Genomic DNA, 23,400 nt, shown 5'->3' on the forward strand with positions numbered 1-23,400 from the left:
CATATTTGTGCAGCCTTAATATTTGCATTTGGAACTGTCCTTTTTTGTTGTTGAACTGTTGTTTGTTTTTGAGCAACAGAAATTAGATATGGTGGTCTGACTGCTTTCTCACTCCTACCAAGATTTTAGAAGCCTTGATACTGATTGGCTGATTCAAAACTTCATCTGACAGGAGGAATGGAGGAATGATCAGATCTTCACCCAGAGAAGTATTGAATCAGAGTAAGAGATCTCATTTGAATGAGATTGAGCAAATGAACAGTGTCCACGCACCTTCCTGTGTGATGCAGATGGAGCCGCTACCCATGCCGACTCGCAGACCGTCGACGCCAGCATCTATCAGATTCTTTGCTTGTGCTGCTGTGACAACTGTAACGTGAAATATAAGTATATCATGACCGATGGCACAGAAATGGAAACATGGATGATACAGTCATGCACGCCTGACTTCATGACGTACAATTTCGGTTGGTTGGTTGTTTTACGGCGGACTCCAGCTACCGGTATATGAGGGCGGTCTGTAAATAATCGAGTCTGGACCAGACAATCCAGTGATTGATATCATGAGCATCGATCCACACAATTGGGATTGATGACATGCATCAACTAAATCAGCGAGCCTGACCACCCGATCCCGCTAGTCGCCTCTTACGACAAGCATAGTCGCCTTTTACGGCAAGCATGGGTTGCTGAAGAGCTATTCTACCCCGGATCTTCGCAGGTCTCACGCACGATTTCGGTACACGATTTTGATTGGACTATGCATAAACTCATTAGTCCAGCCAAAATGTAACTCCATAATTCCAGCCTAGTTTGTCAAGGATGGAAACTGAACTTTTATAGTCAGTTCACTCCCTTGCCTCTGGAAGATGGGGTCTTAAGTGTATGATTGTCAGCTGCACCACTTCACTATGGTGATGTAATGACTTACATTACTTGATTTGAACACAAGGTAATTTCCATTCATGACAGAGTGGCACAGTGATCACAAAATACTGCCCACATCCTAAGGTGGAATATGTCTTAATGACTTGTTTCTAGAATGTATTTACCATTGCCTCCGATCACTTGGAGATCTTGGTACTTCTGTTTAAGGTAGCGAATGAGATTGATCTGGAATATTGAGTTGCCTTGTGAGGAATCCTGTTAACAGAAAATGTACATATTACTAAGGCTTTGTAGGAAAAATAATTTGATAGCAATATATTGTGATACAGCTATCTGTATTGCTATTGGCATTGTGATATAGTGGGAGCTAAAGTGTTTGACAGTGATTGACACTGATTGTACGTGCAGATCCCTTTTTCTACATACTGAAGACAATACTACTCAGCATGTCGGACGGCCCCATTTTCTAGTTATGGTTACAGGGGCGATAACAACGTAAAAGAAACGTCACTTCCACATTTCCACCGTCTTTGTTTAGATTTTAGGTTAAACGATACAAATAATAACAAAACTTTTACAGTTTTTTTTATCAATATGCTGGATCACAGAAAAAATATTGCAATACGTATCAGCTGAAAGAGTATTGCAGTATACCAGTTATACCATGCAGTCCTTCATATTTCATACTCATATTTGTCTCATCATCAACACAAAGGTTAATCTTAGCACAGCAATAGCTTGTTAAACAAAAACAATGACAACAGTACTCAAAGTCTATGTGACCATCTATTTTACGTCTAAACACGTGTGTGTCGGCTGACCTTCATACTGACTCAGTGTGAACACAACCACGTCTGTCCGACCTACCAACACGACCACGTCTGTCCGACCTACCAACACGACCACGTCTGTCCAACCTACAAACACGACCATGTCTGTCCGACATACCAACACGACCACGTCTGTCCGACCTACCAACACGACCATGTCTGTCCTACCTACCAACACGACCACGTCTGTCCGACCTACCAACACGACCACGTCTGTCCGACCTACCAACACAACCACGTCTGTCCGACCTACCAACACGACCATGTCTGTCCTACCTACCAACACGACCACGTCTGTCCGACCTACCAACACGACCAAGTCTGTCCGACCTACCAACACGACCATGTCTGTCCGACCTACCAACACAACCACGTCTGTCCTACCTACCAACACGACCACGTCTGTCCGACCTACCAACACGACCACGTCTGTCCGACCTACCAACACAACCACGTCTGTCCGACCTACCAACACGACCATGTCTGTCCTACCTACCAACACAACCATGTCTGTCCTACCTACCAACACAACCACGTCTGTCCGACCTACCAACACGACCAAGTCTGTCCGACCTACGAACACGACCACGTCTGTCCTACCTACCAACACAACCACGTCTGTCCGACCTACGAACACGACCACGTCTGTCCTACCTACCAACACGACCATGTCTGTCCTACCTACCAACACAACCACGTCTGTCCGACCTACCAACACGACCAAGTCTGTCCGACCTATGAACACGACCACGTCTGTCCTACCTACCAACACGACCACGTCTGTCCTACCTACCAACACAACCACGTCTGTCCTACCTACCAACACAACCATGTCTGTCCTACCTACCAACACGACCAAGTCTGTCCGACCTACCAACACGGCCACGTCTGTCCTACCTACCAACACAACCACGTCTGTCCGACCTACCAACACAACCACGTCTGTCCGACCTACCAACACAACCACGTCTGTCCGACCTACCAACACGACCAAGTCTGTCCGACCTACGAACACGACCACGTCTGTCCGACCTACGAACACGACCACGTCTGTCCTACCTACCAACACAACCACGTCTGTCCTACCTACCAACACAACCATGTCTGTCCGACCTACCAACACAACCACGTCTGTCCGACCTACCAACACGACCACGTCTGTCCTACCCACCAATACAACCATGTCTGTCCGACCTGGCAACACGACCATGTCTGTCCAACCTACAAACACAACCACGTCTGTCCTACCTACCAACACAACCACGTCTGTCCTACCTACCAACACAACCATGTCTGTCCGACCTGGCAACACGACCATGTCTGTCCAACCTACAAACACAACCACGTCTGTCCTACCTACAAACACAACCACGTCTGTCCTACCCACCAATACAACCATGTCTGTCCGACCTGGCAACACGACCATGTCTGTCCTACCTACAAACACAACCACGTCTGTCCTACCTACAAACACAACCACGTCTGTCCTACCTACCAACACAACCACGTCCACCCCTGCCTGCACAAGCTGGTCAATGCGGTCCTTGTCCTCCTCGTGTGTGCTGACTGCAGCGCCGACCAACAACTGCTTCCTGCAACAACATGCACACCATCACATCCATTGTCAATACAGGTCTGTCTATGTTCCTCTATATCACCCGTGACTACATACAGCCGACATGGAGTGCAGTACTGATGCACATGTTCAGTAAGCTAACAAAGTGAGGCCATTTATTACTCATGGAAGTCAAATGAAGAAAGCTCCGTACATGGACTTTGTGTGAACCCTACCATTGCTTGACGCTGAAGCAATGAGTAGAGCTGATACCACAAGGCAAGGGAGTTAACTGACTACAAAAATCCCCTTGCCAAACTAGGCTGGAGTTTCCAGGCCTGATCGTAGCGCCACCAGTTGATGTTGCGAGTTATGTCCCTTCTATGTCCCTCCTACTGACCAATCAGATACCCACAAGGGTACAAGGGTGGTTAGGCTCGCTGACTTGGTTGATGCATTTCATCGGTCCCAATTGCGTGGATTGATGCTCATGATGTCAATCACTGGATTGTCTGGTCCAGACTCAATTATTTACAGACCGCCGTCATATAGCTGGAATATTGCTGAGTGCAGCGTAAAACAACAAACAAACATTAGTTTGTTCAATCATTATACCCCATGAAGCATCTATGAATGTTGCAAACAGAACTGTGACAATTACATGCTACATTGTGTGACCTTATTTTCCCTTCATGTGCATATCTGCCTTTGCTAACATGCACACATCCTTGCTACTGGGGGTGTCATGACACGCCCACCTCACGTATCAACACATCGCAATACTTAATTTGCACTTCTTAAGCTTAAATTCTTCTATGTTCTTTCCGCCCCAGGTAACATGGGTTAACATGCATGACAATTTAATGTAGATTCATTCTAAAAGTGAGTGGGTTTGGTTTAACACCGCTTTTAACAGTATTCCAGTTATATCACGGCGTGTCAGCTTACGTGGGAGGAAAGCCCGAAGTGATGCAGGTCTCAGATGTTTACCACTTCAGTGAAACCCACGAGCACGGGTATGGTGCTGATAAACCTAGAATCTTAATTGGGGTGAACCGGGATTCGAACCCACAATCATAGGTTTCTGGCGTGCCCAAGGGACGCAACTCTGCACACAGAATCAAGGTGCCCTAGGCGACTGGGCCACCCATGCCCCCTCATTCTAATAGTACCATAAGATTCATATAGAATACTAAACGAGCTCCCGTGTAATACCAATTTTATGAAACGAGTGAATAGTTCTGGTATCTGATGAGCGAAAGCAAGTCAGATACCACAACTATTCACGAGTTTCATAAAATTGGTTTTACACGAGAGCGAGTTTAGTATTTTATTTATTACTTGTCATTTATAATGTTTTTAGAATTGTACTGTTGAGTGTAAATAGGCTGACACCTACACGATCCATGGCATAATCCAATTGAGTTTAACAGAATAATACTTCAAACACGCCAAAAGTTGAAACGTATGAATTTAATATCATAAAATGGTCCACCTTTAGAATTCAGGCGTTCGTCCCACAAAATTATCATAGTGCTAAGGCTATCACAACTCATATAATTTAACTTAGACTAACCACTGTCGTTGCGCTAGAGTACGATCGCCTTGTGGAACGGGGCCTTGCACCTCAAAGTTTACAATCACGTCACAATACCCGATGACGTAATTTGTTGAATTTTGTTGCAAGATCCATCGGCGAAACAATGCCATGTGACGTCAGCCTAGCAACAAGGTTGCTGGGGTCATCAAGTTTGCATAAGCTCCTCCCAGTGATCTATCATCTCCACACACAATGTCGTTGAATACGCCAAGGGATGTTGAGAGCTTTCAATATTTGTTCGTGAAACGTGTTCTGAGAGTACATAAGCACGCGTTTTGGTATTACACAATGTGTAATAAAGCTGTATGTTTATTAAACGGGTGATCTCTTCACGGGCAAGTAATAAAGCATGTTATTTTGTGACAGGTGGTAACTCAAGCTGTAAATATTACATTTTGAAAATTGATAGAGAATTAATTCTGGAATTGACACTTGAGTAGGCCTGTGATGTTAAGTTTCTATGCATTGTGAAGCGTGCCACGCCCCACTTACCTCTCATCCTTGGATGCCAGTGGAAACTCTCGGTTCTTCTTTGTGTCGGTTCTGGCAATGAGGGCCACCAGCTCATCTCGATCATTCACAATGGGGAGTTTACCTGCAGACATTGTGGACATCCAATACACAAATGTACATGAAACATCTTTGAGTGTGTCAAATTAAGGCTTTAAAAAATAAAAGAATTGGTTCTCAGGCAATGGTTTTTGAAAATATAGTGTGGGCGGGCGGTGTCGTTTTTTTTTGTTGTTGTTCAAACTAGTATATAACCAATAAACAATTGTGTACAATCAACCTGGGAAAGGGCCTCCCTACATAAATGAATTCCTTGATGAGTAAAATACTGAAATACACTATATGACTACCGTTGGACTTGGAATATTTAAGGATTTTGGGGTGTTTTTTTTTAAAAATGGAAATAAAAATGAAACGTGCAATGAACTTTAGGATGATGCGGGCGGTGCCTGAGAACCAAGACTATTATTTTTTTTAGCCTAAGAGATCATTTTTAAGCCAGCAGAACGTTGGGAATGGATTGAAATAGTGGGCTTTCAACAGCATAGATTGTATTTCTTTTGGTCAAAAAGCAAACCAACATTTGTCTCTGAACAAGAGAGACTGGGAAGCTGTGACTTTGAATCGACCCTGAACTGTAGTGATATTGATGTACACAAAACAAAATAGACAATGATTATCACTAACAATTCTGAAGAACTAATTATGATTGATTGATTGTTTGTTAACGCCGCACTCAGCAATATTCCAGCTAAATGACCGCAGTCTGTAAATAATCGAGTCTGGACCAGACAATCCAGTGATTGACATCATGAGCATAGATCCACGCAATTGGGATACGATGACATGCATCAACCAAGTCAGCGAGCCTGACCACCCGATCCCGTTAGTCCCCTCTTACAACAAGCATAGTCGCCTTTTACGGCAAGCATGGGTTGCTGAAGACCTATTCTACCCCGGAATCTTCACGGGTCAGAACTAATTATGACCCAATTCTTCAGTCATGTTGATTTTTTTATGGCTAATTTGTGACTGATTTCAGGCAAAAACACTGAGTACATATGTTTGGTAGTGGCCACTAATTACTCCAATTGTTTTGTTATACGATAAAAAACTGCCCATAGAAGCTGCTATTATTTAAAAACACTTTTCATCATTATTTTCTCTCAAACTGCATAATGTATCGATGAACACTACATAAACATACAGACAACTTGAAAGGTGTTTTCACAACGTCCCATTATTGTTCATTCTGTTAGAAATCCCACCTTTCTTGCTCTTCTGTAAGATTCCATTGGCCTCTTTGAGTGTCACACCTGCTGGGGCCACAATCAGGTCTTCATAGGGGGTCATCACCTTTAGTTACATCAAAGTGTTACCATGGTTACCAACAATTATCATACATATGCAGCTGCTAGCTCCCACAAGCCCCCGACAAGCATCTCCACAAAATCAGGCCATGATAGTTTTTTCTTTTTCATCAATAAAAGAATACAATGCATTGTACGGGATTGATTTGGATTGGTAGGTGGAAAAACCCAATAATCTTGGCCTGTTGTGGGTTTGTATAAATATTATAAATCTAAAATCTGAGAGGCATTTCATTGTAATTTTGAACTTCAAAGTGGCCTTACTGTCTTTGGTACAAAAAATAACACCTGGTGTTATTCTGATTTTATCTTTTTCTGAATTTTCGATTTTCAAGGTCGGTGTAACCGTACGCAAAGCGCAAAGACTGTAAGGCCAAAAGTTGACATTGTGAACCAATAGCAAACACAACTAATAACTTAACATTGGTATTTCAACCAAAGCCAGTTTTGTTTATTATTATTTGTTTTATTTCTTCTGACCATCCAGCCCCTAAACATTTAGGGGGAGCCTAGATTCAAATATCATCGGAGAAGACCTCAAAGATGCCAGGACCCCCTTAATTCGAACACTGAAAAGCGTATTGCAAGTAGACTGGTCGACCGCGAGACACTGAAAGAAATCTGCCACTGAATATTCTTATCTGTTGTCTGCATACATTGTAACAAGGCATAAACATCACTAACCTTTGATAAACGTATCAAATATTGAGGGTAAAACATATTGATGATCTTTGAGAAAATGTCAACATGTAAAATGGATAGATGAGTGAGCGAATTAGTTATAATCCTGTTCGGAGCAGTATTGCAGTCATTCAACGCATGTCTGCTTCATGTGGGAGGAAAGCCCGAAGTGATGTAGGACATTTACCACTTTGGTGAAATCCACAAGCCACACAAAGAATCATTATCAGGGTGAGTCAGGGTGAGTCAAGATGAGTCTGGGATTTGAACCCATGTTCATGTGTGTCTGACACACTTATATTAAGGAATTGTGGCACCTTTGGTAACTGGGCCGGCCATGCTCCGACCCAGCAACACGACTTACCTCTGAGATGGGTGTGTGGTACTGGTCCCTGGTGAAGAAGTCGATGTCCCGCTGCGTGACGAGGCCGACCAGCTTCTCCCCCATGTGTCCCTTCTCAGTGATGGGGATACCCGAGAAGCCATATTGTCTCTTGGCTTGCACAATATCAGAAACTGTATGACTTGGGGACATGACCACTGGGTCAAGGATAAATCCCTGTTCGTATTTCTGCAAAAAACAATAGTAATCTAAATACATTTTCAGGGGTTGTTGTCAAAATGGCCTCATGTCTAAACAGCCTCAAAGCTCAAAAGTCAAGACAGCCTGAAAAAAAAAGAAAAGTGGTCACAAAACCATCGTCTAAACGGCCCCACATAAAACTCATAATGTGACATCATAACTGAGTTTGGCCATTTTGACTTTTGTTGAGGCCCTTGTGACTTTAATGTGTCGCCATTTTGACTATGGGTTGTGGCGTTTTGATTTTAACTTTGGAGGCCATTCTGACATGAGGCTGTTTTGACTGCTGATTTTGAGCCCTCTATACCATGAGTGAGTGAGTGAGTTGGCAATAGTGCTGCTTGTAATATTATTTCAGCCATGTTAAGGACTCTCAGTTTAATGACCTGTTGGTATAACAGGTCTTCAGCAACCCATGCTTGAAGTAAGAGGCGACTAATGGGATTGGCTGCTCAGGCTCAGTGACTTAGTTGATGCATGTCATCGTATCCCAAATGGGTAGATCGCAGAGATGCCAACCCTAATGGAAGCTTTGGAGTAAATGATAATTTTTTCATGTGCAAAAGAGTAATGTTAAGAGTTCTATGATGCTGGTTTTTGCTTCGACATTTTCATTCATACATGAAGCATAGTAATGTAGCACATGCAAGCTGCACTATTTGCTTGCGTTTGTATGGTTAAACCTCGAAATTGAATATCAATTCAAACATTGAAAAGTACTTGAAAATTGAAGTTCGATAAATAACGGCTTGTGACAATCTCATCAGTGACATACATACATACACTGTTTGTTTGTTTGTTGTTTAACGCCGCACTCAGCAATATTCCAGCTATATGACAGCAGTATGGAAAACAATCGAGTGTGGACCAGATAATCCAGTGATTAACATCATGAGCATCGATCCACGCAATTGGGATATGATGACATGCATCAACTAAGTCAGCGAGCCTGACCACTCGATCCTGTTAGTTGCCTCTTATGGAAAGCATAGACGCCTTTTATGGCAAGCATGGTTTGCCGAAGACCTATGCTAACACGGATCTTCACGAGTCTCTGATACTTGATGCACGGATACTGCACAGATAGAAACATTGATTTTGGTGAGTATTTTTCAAGTTTCGATCATGTTTCAGTTGTGGCTTTAAAATTTGTCAATAACTATCCCCGACCAGGTCTAAATACATCCCTGACGTCATACTAGGAAACCAAATCTTGCATAACCAGGCCGGTCGGATGAATTTCATACTACAAAAAACATTACTATCTAATTTATTTTTAATTGTCATCATAATATACATGATATATATACCATGATAGACAGAATCTTAAAACAACTTATTGTCAAATACCGAGCTCAAGATTAGGAGCGTATTTGTGTAACATGTGCAAAATAAATCATCATAATTTAAAAATCAATGGAATAAATACACTGTGGTCAAGTGGTCCTGCCAATATTAATGTAAATGATAACCTGTCAATAAATACCCAAATGTTATATTTGGGATAACACTTCCTGTAAAGCACAGATTCCAGTACTTTCTTGGTTGTCCCATCTGGGATTCGAACCCAAACTCTCAGAGTGAGGCACCTAATCGCCAGCACACAAGGTCAGTGATCTAACCCACTCATCCACCGAGACTTCCACAAATATGAAAGTCCGACAACTGGTAGTCTAGATCATATACTTTGTGAACCCTCCTGAACCTCTGACTCATCAGTATAGACATTTTTTAACAAGGAACCTAATAAACTCCTGACAAGCCGATTTTCCCTTTCAGCAAATAAATCAGAAATATCACCACCAATTGATGTCAAGTGTGTTAATTTCCTGATTAATGACCAAAAGGCAACTTCTGCATTAGAGTATTATGGATTAGCATCACCATGGCAACATGCTGGCTCATCCAATTAGAGTCTGTTTTTATGTACAAGAAATCAATACCATGTTTTCGGTCCAGGAATATAAGTAATACTTCCCTGAAAACTAATTAAGAGGTATCAATTTCACCGAGCCGTACGTCATGTTAAGCAAAAACATCCCAAGTCACGTCCCCATCAAAATGTCATTATTACTGTGGATAATGGGAAACGAGAAAAACATCTAATGGAAAAGTAAGTTAGGATCAGTAATGGAATGACAAAGGATACCGTTATTAGCCTTTTACATGTTGGTCTGACTCAGAAGCCATCATGCTCTACTTGGGGACTTTTATGAGAAAACCCCCCAGACGTTCTTGATTGATGCTAAGATCAAAGTATGTTTTGGTGAGTGCATTAGGGTATACAATTTACGTCCATCATTGGACAAAGAAAATGAAGAATAGATGTCAGTATGCTAATACCTAATACTGACATGTAACAGTCAAAGAAAAGGTACAGCTGTCCAACTAATATGACTGCCGTGACTGCAGCATCGTGATGATGTTGCCATGGTGACATCAATAATAATATTGAAAAACACAAAGGGAAAGGTAAAAGTACTTAGATAAAAACATTGACTTCTATTAGTTCTAAGAAAATAGGGGCATACATTAGAATATGTTTCGGATTTAGATTTGTTTGTTGTTTAACGCCTCACTCAGCAATATTCCAGCTATATGACGGCGGTCTGTAAATAATTAGGTCTGGAACAGACAATCCATTGATTGACATGATGAGCATCAATCTACATAATTGGGATACGATGACATGCATCAATCAAGTCGGTGAGTCTGACCGCCCGATCCCGTTCGTTGCCTTTTATGGAAAGCAAGGGTGGCTGAACACCTATTCTAACCCGGATCTTCACAGGTGAATTTAGAGATGAGGGTCCACTTTGTGCAAATCATAAAAAATGTTCAAAATCTGTTCAACCTGCATGTTAAGTTTGAAGAAGGTATCATTTGAGTATTGATGCTATATATTAGGGCTGCAACGAATACACTATGAGGCGAATACGATTCTTATCACGAAAATAGGGTAACGAATACGAATACTAATTCACGAATGCAATAAAAAGTCAGCAGTGAATGTATTATTTGTTATATTCAGTGAAACATTAACAACATAAATCATTTGACAAGGTTTGTTAATTATTAATACATTATACATTTATATACTGCACTTATCCAGGTACTAGTTTCTGCTCAAATGTGACAATGACCAGTGACCACAATACTGTTAAATTAATTATTATAAGAGCGTTGTCTTTGAAGAAATCTAGGCATATAACATGTTCTTATGGATCTTTTTAGGAACAGGGTATGTAAGCGCACATGTTTGAATATTCATAGATATTCGATTCTAGTGGCCACGAAAATCGAATTCAATTCATGAATGGATACGGTTCGATTCACCGAATATGCGAGTGAATTGTAACAACCTTAATATATACATATATAAATTGGCTGGTTAAGTAATGGCAACGAACGCAGTTACGAAAATAAGCAACATGTAATTGTGTTCTGTCCATGTAAAGTATAATAATAAATGTCATAATAATGCAAAATGTTGCCGTCAACTATACACATGACATTTAACGGATCATATGTTGTCTTTGATTGGCATTTAGAAGTTGGGAGAACATGAGGTGAGGTGAGGTGAGGTGAGGTGAGGTGAGGTGAGGTGAGGTGAGGTGAAATTGGGTTTAACGTCACGTCCAAGATTATTGCACTTATATAGTGACGTGCATGCATGTGTGTGTGTGGCTGCTTGTACTAGTCTGGAATGATGCCGATTTATAGTGCTAGGTCACTGAGATAACATGCCGCAGTTTAACATGAAAACCCCACTCAGACACAGTATACTGATTCCGAGCCGACCAGTCCTTGTTTTAGCCCCTGAATGCCGAACGCCAGACAGGGTAACAACAAATACCATCTTTTAACGTATTTGTTATGAAATGGCTGGGGATCGAACCCCGGACCTTCCGCTCTCCGGGTGGAAGCTCTACCACAAGACCACGCCGACAATCTGGGAGAACATGAATACATGACACTTTTTCATGGATAGCAACTTCATTTATTCTTCTTTACGATGTTTCAGAGCTACTTCACCTGGTGAAGGAGCAAGAAGTTACTCTGAAACATCGCACAAAGAATAAATGAAATTGCTATCCATGAAAAAGTGTCATGGAGCATATGTTGAAAAAGTTTTAAAATTTGATCATAAATTTGAAAATATACACACACAAGTTTCACTATGCATTCAGCAGCAGGAAATACTCAAGAAATTATATCACCATTCTATTTTGATATATACACATTCCACTTCAAAACTTGGCAAAGGAAGTGACTTCCCCAGCTCCAGCTCCCCTAGCACCAACTTAGCACTGAATTTCTCTCACCACAAATTTGAAATCAACAACCAATCAAAATGACTTGTCTGACAGTGAGTTCGGCGTGTATCTAATCTAAGAACTGCGGCCTCGTAATATTATAAATATTCTTATTATCTTACATTTTTATATCTAGAAACTAGAAAGGTGCCTAAATGCCCTAAAACCTACCCACCACAAACATGCTAGCTTTTGAAACTAACTAGCTTTTGAAATTGCCAGTCCTTGTGGACTGTCAGTCCCAAATTACCTGGTTTTAATTCTTTTAACATCATGTTCAATGCAATGACGTCATCTCTGAAGTAACTTAGTTAGATCTACACGTCATTCACCCAAAGTTTATTCACAATTTTCTCTTTATTTATTTTTTGAATACTTGGAAACTAAGTCACAAAAATTAAATTTATCATTGAAGCAAGCGAAATGTTATTTACTTGCACTAATGAATACATGAATATTGCTGATGTTTTGTTCAACAACAAGGATTTATAAGGTACTTTATTTGCCGGTCCACAGGGACTTGCAGTCACATGAATTACCGGTCCAAGCTTAATTTTACCGGTAAAAAGTGGTAATTGCCGGTAAACAGGAACACTGAACATATATCAGGAACCATTTTGACTTTACCGCATCAGATGACAGTTCATGTCACATCTGCCTAATGCAGCACAACTTTGAAACAGAATAAGTCCAGTCTCCAGCTACTTTAATCAGGGACCAATTCACAAGTTTGATGTCGGATAATTTTTTTTATTCTTTTGTTGAATTTCCAAGTTTAGTGGCCTCTTTTGCCACACATTCTCGTGTTTTGCCCTGGGTTTTTTTCAAAATGTTTTTTAGTGTTGACAATCATTTGTAGGGTTTATATAGATCAAATCTGTCATTATACATTACGCACTACATGAGATGGACAATTGCCGACGAGGATAAAACCCTAATTGAGGAAAGATTGGATGCTCCTGACAGCAAATGAATGAGAAATACAAAGCAATCTTAGCACTAAGGTGATCATACTGCCATACCTTAACATTAGTCGTAGCGCTAAGGTTGTTTTGTACAATGGTACCCAGAGACTGTATAACACATTGAGAAATCAGGAAAGTTGACTTTGTCAGATGGAAAACTTGCAGGACCATCACCTCACCCCATCAAACTTTTGAACTGGTCCCTAACATTACAATCGGTTCGTGAAAACATATTGCCAATGCAGTAAAACTTGGAAACCGAAGATCCCATGCCTCTAGCTACCTCAATAAGCTATGAGCACGTCCGGTCTTACACCAGTGGGTCATTATTTTTGTTTTGTGATATGAAAATGAGTTGACCTTACCTTGACCTTTCTGACCTCATTTGCCTGGAACTCAGCGGTACAGTTATGATGGATGATTCCGATACCACCACATAACTGTGGAAGAAAAAAGTTCCAGCATTAGTGAGTGAGTGAATATGGTTTTACGCCGCTTTTAGCAATATTCCAGCAATATCACGGCGGGGGACACCAGAAATGGGCTTCACACATTGTACCCATGTCAGGAATCGAACCCGGGTCTTCAGCGTGACCAGCAAACGCTTTAACCACTTGGCTACCCGACCGCCCCTATTTCTGGCATTAAAAGACATAGTTAACAACTAATTCTTTAGCGGGAGAGGCACTTCACCATTGCGATTGACAGTTTGGAAGAAAAAGACCAGAACCAAAAGCAGTATACGAGATGTATGTTTACCATTTTCATGATTCTATTCAGTGTTCAAAATTATGTGGGGTCAAAGGACTTAAGGACTCCAATCATTACCCTGTCATAACAAGGCTAATATTTAGTCACAGAATAAAATGTATTTTAAGATTTTTTAGGTTACATTGTCAGGGAATCTCATACAGACCCTGAAAACACAAAATATAGGCAAACTCCCACTGGATACTTCAAACATATTCTGCTAATGACATGTAAGGTATGACAATCTTGAAATAATACATAAAAAAAGAGAGAGACAACATACAGCTAGGCCAATGGCCATCTGAGCTTCAGTGACCGTGTCCATCGGTGAGGACACTAGTGGAGACTTCAGGGTGATCTTACGGGTCAACGCAGATGTCAGGTCCTGAAAAGGGAACATCATTTTGTTAAATATTCACATTTGAAAAAAAAAGAAAGGATATCATAAAAACATTCATTGACATTCAAGTACAGTCGACCTACTCCCACCCAGGAAATAAGGTGGAGGTCCACAGCGCTGTGCGTGGACGTGTGGGTTTGTCTGACTGTACATGTGTACTAGTCTGGAGTAATGCCTGCTTATTAGTGCTAGCCTGCTTATTAGTGCTAGCCCACTGAGATACCATGCCACAGTTTTAACATAAATACTGCAGTCAGTGACATTATGCGGCCTATCATAGTCCTTGTTTTATCCCCTTAAAAGGCCAGTATGTTGACTTTCTGAAGCATTGTTTGCAAACAACAGCTGACTACTCGGCTCTGCTTGCTTTATTCCACAAGAGAAGTTTCTGTTCCAGTGACCACACCATGGAAGTAGGCTCCATAGCAGGTCAGGAAGTGATTGTTCCTGGGGAATCTGCAACGTGATTGGCTTCCTATGACTGAGGCACCTTTATTGTTATCTAGGCTACAAAAAGTAGCATCTTTTAACATCTTTGGTATAACACGCCCAGGGGATGGAACCACCAAGCTTCCTCCCTCTGGGCAGGTGCTTTATCCACTAGACCACGGAGGATGTTTTGGGGTACTTATAGTTTGCTACTAAGGCTGTAGTATTTGAATCGAGGAATCCCTCAACTTGACCTGGTGACCATACAACTACGCCAAGGAACCTTTGACTTTCAGGCTTAATTTCGACCACTATCTGCTATCAAGAAAGATAACGATGTGACAATCTACATCAGTCCAAACAATGTTGCATAAAAAAAACCCCAAAAACATATGTTCAAAAGTCAAACAAATCCCATCCTGTGAAAGTAGTCCAACTGAAAACACACCATCTCAACATCTGGAAGAGCAACAACTTCAAACAACTCCATTTCTTCCCTAGGACATGCCATGTGTGCTTTATGGCAGATATGAGAATTCCTGTCTACACAGCTCATCAACCAAGACCAGCAATCAATTATCCCGCAGCAAGATTGTCATATTGATTGTTACATCCACAGCCACTAATGCCGATCCATGGCACAATCATCATTATTCGACAGACAGCACTGACAAAAGTCAGAAACGTTTTTGTTGCATGGCTGTGTATTTTCAAAATCTGTGAACTGTGACATTTTGCTATTTCATGACAAAATGCAGTAATGCCACACCCATTTTAGGATAATGACTAACAGACTATAAATTGAACTTAGCTTGGGTAGCCTAAGATGAAAATAATGGGCTCAAAATTCCTTGTATTAGCGAGCCAATGGCACGGTTAAATACATAATGGCATGGTTAACATAAGATCCTGGAGTATTATGGGTACACTTAATCACATTTTGTTACATAAATATACCTTGTGACGATTTGTATTGTTTGAAGCCAGTGATAAATGTACAGTCAAGTCTCGTTAATCCGACACTCGTTAATCCAACACTCGGCTTTATCCGAGACAAATGATGGGAACCGATTGATTCAGTGCTATTTAGACCCGTTAATCCGACATTCTCGCACTCCGACTCCGACACACCTAATTTGCCACGAATTACCGAAATCACTCATTAATCAGTCTCGTTAATCCGACACAGTGGTCAGCATACTCCATGGTAATCTGCCTGCGAGTACACAACCCCGTGTTTTGACACACACTGGCTGCAGAGATTAACTTAACAATTAACAAAAATTACAAAAATGCAGGGGACTTTGAGAAATGTGCCTTCAAAATGTGAGTAACAGAAAACACTGACAGACTATTTTAAGTAGATGAAGCAAGTGGTTAAGACAGTAGTGTGTTGATGTGATAAATTGAGTGAGTAATATCTCTATTGTTATGTATAAATGGGAAAGTTATTATTATTTTTGCAATGTCATTAATTATAAATTAAGGAATGAATGAATAAACAACATAACAATATAAATATTTCGTTTTTAATGATTTTATTACAAGGTACACACGGTTATTATCTATCGTGAAGACGTCCAATTTTCGATCACAAATCATTTAATTTCGTTAATCCGACATACTCGTTAATCCGACACAACCATGTGCAACCAACGATGTCGGATTAACGAGACTTGACTGTACTTTATACTAGACAGAATACATGGAAAAAGATGAAAAAAATCTAACACAGTAAACTACGGTTATAACCAACTCAAGGGAGAACTAATTTTCGTTTGCTATAACTGTAGTTCGTTATATGCATATATACAGCAAATGCACAAGATAAAAAACATTTTATTATATCCGTCAATTTGTTATAAGCGTGTTCATTATAAACGTAGTAACCAATTTTTTTTTTCCAGAAAAACTGTTCTTGTGGTTGGGCAACTCAAATCTCAAAGGGCACGCCTAAACACCCATAGGGGAGCTGTGTGTCACACTTAAAACCAAACATATTCCCATCCTTGAATAAAGTTTGTGTATCTGAATCACTGGTCATAGACCAATAAAGTTTCAATTTGGCAGATGGTTTGTTTAAGTTGTCAGGCCTTTGACCCTTGGAAATGCTAAGTAAGTTGTCACACTTTTCCATAATTTTATTATTAAAATGTAAATAATGAGAATTAGTCCTACTCACCAGCAATATTCCAGCTATATGTCTGTAAGTAATTGAGTCTGGACAAGACAATCCAGTGATTAATATCATGAGCATCGATCCAGGCAATTGGGATTGATGACATGCATCAATCAAATCAGCGAGCATGACCACCCAATCCCTTTAGTCGCCTCTTACGACAAGCATAGTCAACTTTCACGGCAAGCATGGGTTGCTAAAGACCTGTTCTACCCTGTAATCTTCACGGGTCCCTTGGGCTAGAGGATTTTGATGCTATTAAACTTTAACCTACAAATGACGGACAATCCATGCCCCGCAGAATCTTCATGCTTGACACAGATGTTAAGGGGTAAGTTTGACGTGACAGAAATACTGAGTAATACCTGCATTTGCCAAATTTGATGAGAACATCAATAGCAGTGACAAGGAGCCAATTTTAATATTGTGAAAAAAATGCAAATGGGACAAGGCTATGATAATCATGGTAATCAAACCTTGCCCCGGAGTTATTGATTGTCAGCCTGCTGCGCCACCTACTTTCCTGAAGACTCATTAATTGGTAGCAATTCCTCTACTTACCACATCGTTAGACGAGAAGTCAATAAAGCCAGGTAATATGAGGAAATCACTGAAATATAAGAAAACTGTCATCATTTTAAACAGCAAGGTTGTAAGCATTAGTGAGTGAGTTGGGTTTGAGTGTGTGAGTTGGGTTTAACGCCGCTTTTAACAGTATTCCAGTTATATCATGGCGTGTCAGCTTAATGTGGGAGGAAAGCCCGAAGTGATGCAGGTCTCAGGCGTTTACCACTTCAGTGAAACCCACAAGATGGGTACGGTGCTGACAAACCAAGAAACATAATCGGGGTGAACCGGGATTCAAAACCCACAATCATAGGTTTCTGGCATGCCCAAGGGATGCAACTTTGCACAACCAATTGCAGGGCCTTAGAAAAAAATGGGCCTAGAAAATCAGGTTAATGTTGGAGGAGAGCCTGAAGTGATGTATTTCTGCATATCTGCATTTACTCCTTTGTGAAACTCATCTTATATGGTGCTGACAAACCTAGGAACATAATCAGCGGTAAGCAATTAAACATTTGTGGGTTTCTTTGCTAATGAGGTCATGCTTGTTTACAAATTTGAAGTCTGCAACTTGAGTTCTAGCATGAAGCCCGAGTCTAGTAACATTCTGTTCAGTGTAGTGAGGTCAGCTGATACTTGTCCACATAACGACTAAAACATCTACTGAAGATGTTTTTGTCACAGGCTGATTTAGGGTTGGTCAACCATGACACTGATCACTTTCAGTCACCTCTTACAATAAGCTTACTTACTGAGCACCAGTTCTAACCCAGATTATAAACCTATCACTGTATTACCCATATGGCATTAAGTTCCGGATAACCTCGGGTAAACCTAGTAACCAGCTCCTTCTCCAAACAGAGATTTTGAAGGGGTTCTCTTCCAAACTTAGGTTTTTAAATGGGTCACTTCTAAACCTGCTTTGAGATTTTACATTTCAATTGTAATACCTAGGTTTTACAATTAACGTTTTATAAATTTGCCTCTTGACATAAACACAATTGTGTTTGATGATTGGTTAAAAGTCACAATTTTTTACATGAAAATTCTATGACATGAATCGAACCTACAATCTCACACATCCTATTAATTTTTTTAACCCACTGTTTTCCCACTGAGCTACCGGGACAGGTGATGAGAAGTTGTTCAATTTTACATGTCATGACTCCAGCTGGGCCATGCTGCACGTGTTTTTTCTCTTGCACACTTTGCTCGAATTCCTCTAATACTGCGACACACTGTATTGTTACACCATAAGGTATGTAGATGTTCTGTCATTTCTTGCAGTTAGAAGGTTCATAAGTTGGATAAAACACGGGAAATGCTTCTGTGGGCCTTAGAATAGACATTGCCAATCTTTTAAAAAGTTGTGTCAAAACAATTATCATTTAGCAAAGAGGGGAGGATTTCACCTTTCCATATTCCCATTCAAGTGTAGCTTATCATAATCAATATTCATATCACTTTGTACTGATTAATGACAGGACGAGTGTAAATAAGTACACAGGATTTAATTAATTGTTTTTAAAACCTGTTACATGACCAAATCTTCATCATATCCAGTAAATATATTTCATTATGGTGTCATTTGTCAAAAACTTGAATATGTTAGAAATATAAATATTATGTTAATAATTTTGTAAAATCTTAACGCTTTTAACACGTTTAATGGGTCACAAAATGATGTTGATATTTTGAATTTTATTTCAAATAATTATATCGTTTCCGTCTCAGATTATGTTACATTTAGACTATATGACTAGACTCAGTGTGATTAGATCTCATACGACAGGTTTATTCTGGTACATTTTCAAGAATTCTTGCACGAACATAAATGCTTCAGGAACATGAATAGCTTATTGAAAGAATCCTCTTGAGGTCTGCTTCAAAAGTAGATATTTTTTCTTTCCATCGATGCATATTCATTTCAAAATTGTATGTTATGTATAGACTTGAAAACAAAATTGTTTTTACTTGAAATTTTATAGTGGAAGAATCAAAACTATAAGATAAAATCTGCAGATACCATGTATCAAATCAACAATATCTACACACAGTGTAAGATTTGGAAAATGACAAGACTTCACAACTAAGGGGCTTGAGAATGTGGAACAAAAGCTAAATACACCGATTTTGAAAAAGCTCTGGGTTCTCTCCAGGATATGGACAACTAGGCCTAGCCTACGTTTATGCTGCACACATACGGGGGAAAGAGGCAGTAATTGTTGTGTTCGACCTGAACCAACATATAAACGCAACCTCAAACAATGTAACTGTTTGTGCCATCGCAACAAGCAAATAAACAAGGAGTGCCCAGGTGGGGTCTCAAGTGCAATGTTGGTAGTGAGTCACGTCAATTCCAATTATTTTTAGAACCAGTTATTTACTTCCACGAGGAAATGTTTAGTGAAACTAAATCTGATTCGTATACGGTCCGAATAAATGAAATATCCCATGATCATGAATACATTATTTACGAACATTCTAGCAACAAATGCGTCGTTGTGTTTGTGTTGTTTACATTCGGAACTCAATCTTTCCACATGTCCAGTTTGGGCCCACGTGTCTATCACGTAACGATCAATGAATATATGATGTCTACTCACTTGTAAGTCATCCCATCGCCGCCGCCAAAGAGCTGGGCACCCGTCAAGCCATCGTCGGGGATGTAACCAGTTCCCCCCGTGATTAGGTAATCGGCCATACTGAAAATCAAATAGAAGTATGAAGTCGGAACAGTACCGGATTGGATCAATGGCGGGAATAACCTCGTTTCAGTGAAGGTCAAGGCCACTAGTCGGAAACTTTCTAAAAATAGACACATTCTCAATCAGGGGAACTCCCAAATTAGATCATAATAAAGTATTCAATAAACTCCCCAATTAAATCATGATAAATTATTAAGTAAACTCCCCAATTAGATCATAAAAAATTATTCAATAAACTCCCCAATTAAATCATGATAAATTATTAAATAAACTCCCCAATTAGATCATAATAAATTATTCAACCCATGGAGATTCCGGGTAAGAATATAGGTCCCCAGCAAACTTATGCTTGTCGCAAGAGACGCCTTAACAGACATTTTGGAGAGAAGAAAATGGAAAAAAAGTCAAAAAAATTGTTTACACTGACCTTCGGCAAGTTACGGCATAGAAGAAGGAAAATTCTTAAAATTTAACATCAGTAATATATGTATTATCTTGGTATTTTAGAAGTTTGTGAAACGCTGGAATTAACGCAACACACATAAAAGAATAATTTTGATCCATTCATTCCCCGCAGGATGTAAGGATTAATATACCAGCTTATACCAACTGATTCGGACACATACGTTGCTTTGGGGTTAGATAAGTTCTGATTGAAGTCGCATGTCTGTCTGGATTAGAAGTCGGGTATAAGTACATATAGTCGGAACTAATTATGGGTCAGGCGTCGGTCGCACTGACATTATAAGACCGGTTTAGGAAGTAGCGGTTTAAAGTTGCAGCAGACACGCGGTTGAAGAGGCTCGAAAGCCAAAAACGTTGTGGGATTAATGTTTATAGTCACACAGTATCGACCGGTATTACACAACCACCCCCAAACAGACTGTGTGCACTGTGCACCTACAACTTGGTTGTATTACGTGTATGTGAGTGAGTGAGTATGGTTTTACGCCGCTTTTAGCAATATTCCAGCAATATCACGGCGGGGGACACCAGAAATGGGTTTCACACATTGTACCCATGTCGGGAATCGAACCCGAGTCTTCGGCATGACGAGCGAACGATTTAACCACTGGGCTACCCGACCGCCCCATTACGTGTATGTAAGTACCGTGAGGTACATAGTTGGGTCGGTTAAGAGGCTGCCAACCCCCTTTTCGTGCGCGGGATTCAGGGGTACATTTAGAGGGTATTCGGTACGCGGGACCATTTGGTACACAGATTCAACATTTAAAATAAAATAATGGTGTGCGCCAAAGTTTCCTTTATATATCAATCTCATTAAAATAAGATCTTACTTCTCGCTACCACTTAACAAAGATCTGAGGACATCCCATTACGGGTCACGTCAGACCGACCTTGCGCGAACTTTGACCAACCAATGGAATGACCATTCTGAAGGAAGCTTTCTCGTGCTTTACGGAACTAATTTCAAATTGGCGAATACGCTTCGAAACATATTTTGACAAATTCTCGATTAAAAATTTGAAACCTGAACAAATGAACATTCTGGAATGGCTAATAGATGGTCTAGATTGTATTTTTTTTTTTTTTTTATTACTTCGGTAATTTCACTTGAAATTGCACCCTTTTCTCCCCTTTGTTTTGAGATTTGTGTTGATCAGTATTCGGGATTCAGGGCTGAGCAAATGAGACTCAGAGTGAAAACTTAGACATTGGTATTCGGGATATCGGGGAGGAGGGGGTTGGACCCTCTGATTACCACGGCGTGACAGATTGATGTGGGTGGGAACTCCGAAGTGATGCAGGTCTTAGACGTTTAACACTTTCCTGAAGGCCACGTGTATGGGTAGGGTCCCGACAAACCCTGCTGCGGTTACCGTATGCTTTTTGTCATCCAAAGTGCACTTTAAATAAGGATTCTAGATCGAGAAAAAAAAGGGTTTTGGAAAACAAGATGGCGAAAACCTCACCGGTTTTTGTTTTCGATGAAAAAGAGTATATGTATTTGGTTATGACTGATAAAGAGACTGATACATAGATAGATAGATTCTAAAAATATTTTGCGATTTTTAGCCAATCGGAGATGTAGAAGTGCGCCGTAAATCCTACAGGGCAAATTCGCTGGGCTTGCTTTTCGTAGCGCCTGGTTGTGACATACAGAAAGAAACAACATATTAAACGAGGAAACAACATATTAAACGAGGAAACAACATATTAAACGAGGAAACAACATATCAAACGAGGAACCGATGAGAGGATACGGTAACTACAGCTCTACTGACAAGGCTAGAACATGCTCAGAGGGAATCTGGGGTTCCTCTGTATGTGGTATGTATCCAGTTGGGAGCCGTTCACAACGACCGTGGAGATTCCAGGTTAGAATCATCCCCAGCAAGCTATGGTTGGCGTACGAGACGACTAATGGATCGGGTGGTCAGGCTCGGCGACTTGGTTGCTAGCGTGTCCTTGTACCCCAGCGGCGTGGATCAGTGCTCACATTAACCACAACGGCCCTGCTTCATTTTTAACACCTTGAAATCAGGTTTCACATCGATTATGATCGTAAACAATGGGTGTCCCCGTGAACTTCCGGGTTAGAATAGGTCTTCAGCTTGTCATAAGGTGATTATGCTTGTCGTAAGAAGCGACTAACGGGATCCGATGGTCAGGCTCGCTGACTTGGTTGATGCATGTCATCGTATCCCAACTGCGTGGATCGATGCTCATGATGTCAATCACTGGATTGTCTGGTCCAGACTCGATTATTTACAGACCGCCGTCATTTAGCTGGAATATTGCTGAGTGCGGCGATAAACAACAAACAACAACTACCTTTACACGCACATACAAGGGGTGGTTGATAAGTTCTGAGCCTCACATGGAAGGACTTGCATAATCTATTGTTGTGGACAGTGCATAGTGTCATACCAACAAAACATGAGTAAGTTGAGCAAATTGTATCTTTGTAACAGGTCAGTAAAACGCAGGGGTCTGTGACCTTAGGAAAATGGACAAACTTGAGGAACGCGCAGTGATCAATTCCTTGCAGTAAAAGGGCTTAATACCAAAATGCTACACATGAAGATACTGGTTAGAACACTTGGG

General features: G+C 40.6%; 1 protein-coding gene across 2 annotated transcripts in view; it reads right to left on the minus strand.

Moving 5' to 3' along the window:
• The window catches only part of LOC124120679 (inosine-5'-monophosphate dehydrogenase 1-like), a 47,467-nt gene that overhangs the window by 15,304 nt on the left and 8,763 nt on the right, over positions 1 to 23,400 (minus strand). The window contains exons 1-10 of one of the 2 annotated variants that reach the window (XR_006858870.2): positions 20,230 to 20,403; positions 17,618 to 17,666; positions 14,332 to 14,433; positions 13,664 to 13,738; positions 7,799 to 8,005; positions 6,652 to 6,739; positions 5,366 to 5,468; positions 3,214 to 3,310; positions 1,053 to 1,143; positions 274 to 369 (exon numbers count right to left, since the gene is read on the minus strand). Coding sequence is in view for 1 of the 2 variants with exons in the window: in XM_046483557.2 (XP_046339513.2) it covers positions 274 to 369; positions 1,053 to 1,143; positions 3,214 to 3,310; positions 5,366 to 5,468; positions 6,652 to 6,739; positions 7,799 to 8,005; positions 13,664 to 13,738; positions 14,332 to 14,433; positions 17,618 to 17,666; positions 20,230 to 20,328 (1,007 nt within the window). In the remaining variant the exon portion in view is untranslated. Of the gene's footprint in view, positions 1 to 273; positions 370 to 1,052; positions 1,144 to 3,213; positions 3,311 to 5,365; positions 5,469 to 6,651; positions 6,740 to 7,798; positions 8,006 to 13,663; positions 13,739 to 14,331; positions 14,434 to 17,617; positions 17,667 to 20,229; positions 20,404 to 23,400 lie in introns of those variants that run through there. The other variant, XM_046483557.2, reaches the window with a different exon arrangement.

This window comes from Haliotis rufescens, unplaced genomic scaffold, assembly GCF_023055435.1.
Source record: "Haliotis rufescens isolate VD_foot unplaced genomic scaffold, xgHalRufe1.0.p SCAF_23, whole genome shotgun sequence".
Taxonomy (NCBI): Eukaryota; Metazoa; Mollusca; class Gastropoda; order Lepetellida; family Haliotidae; genus Haliotis; species Haliotis rufescens.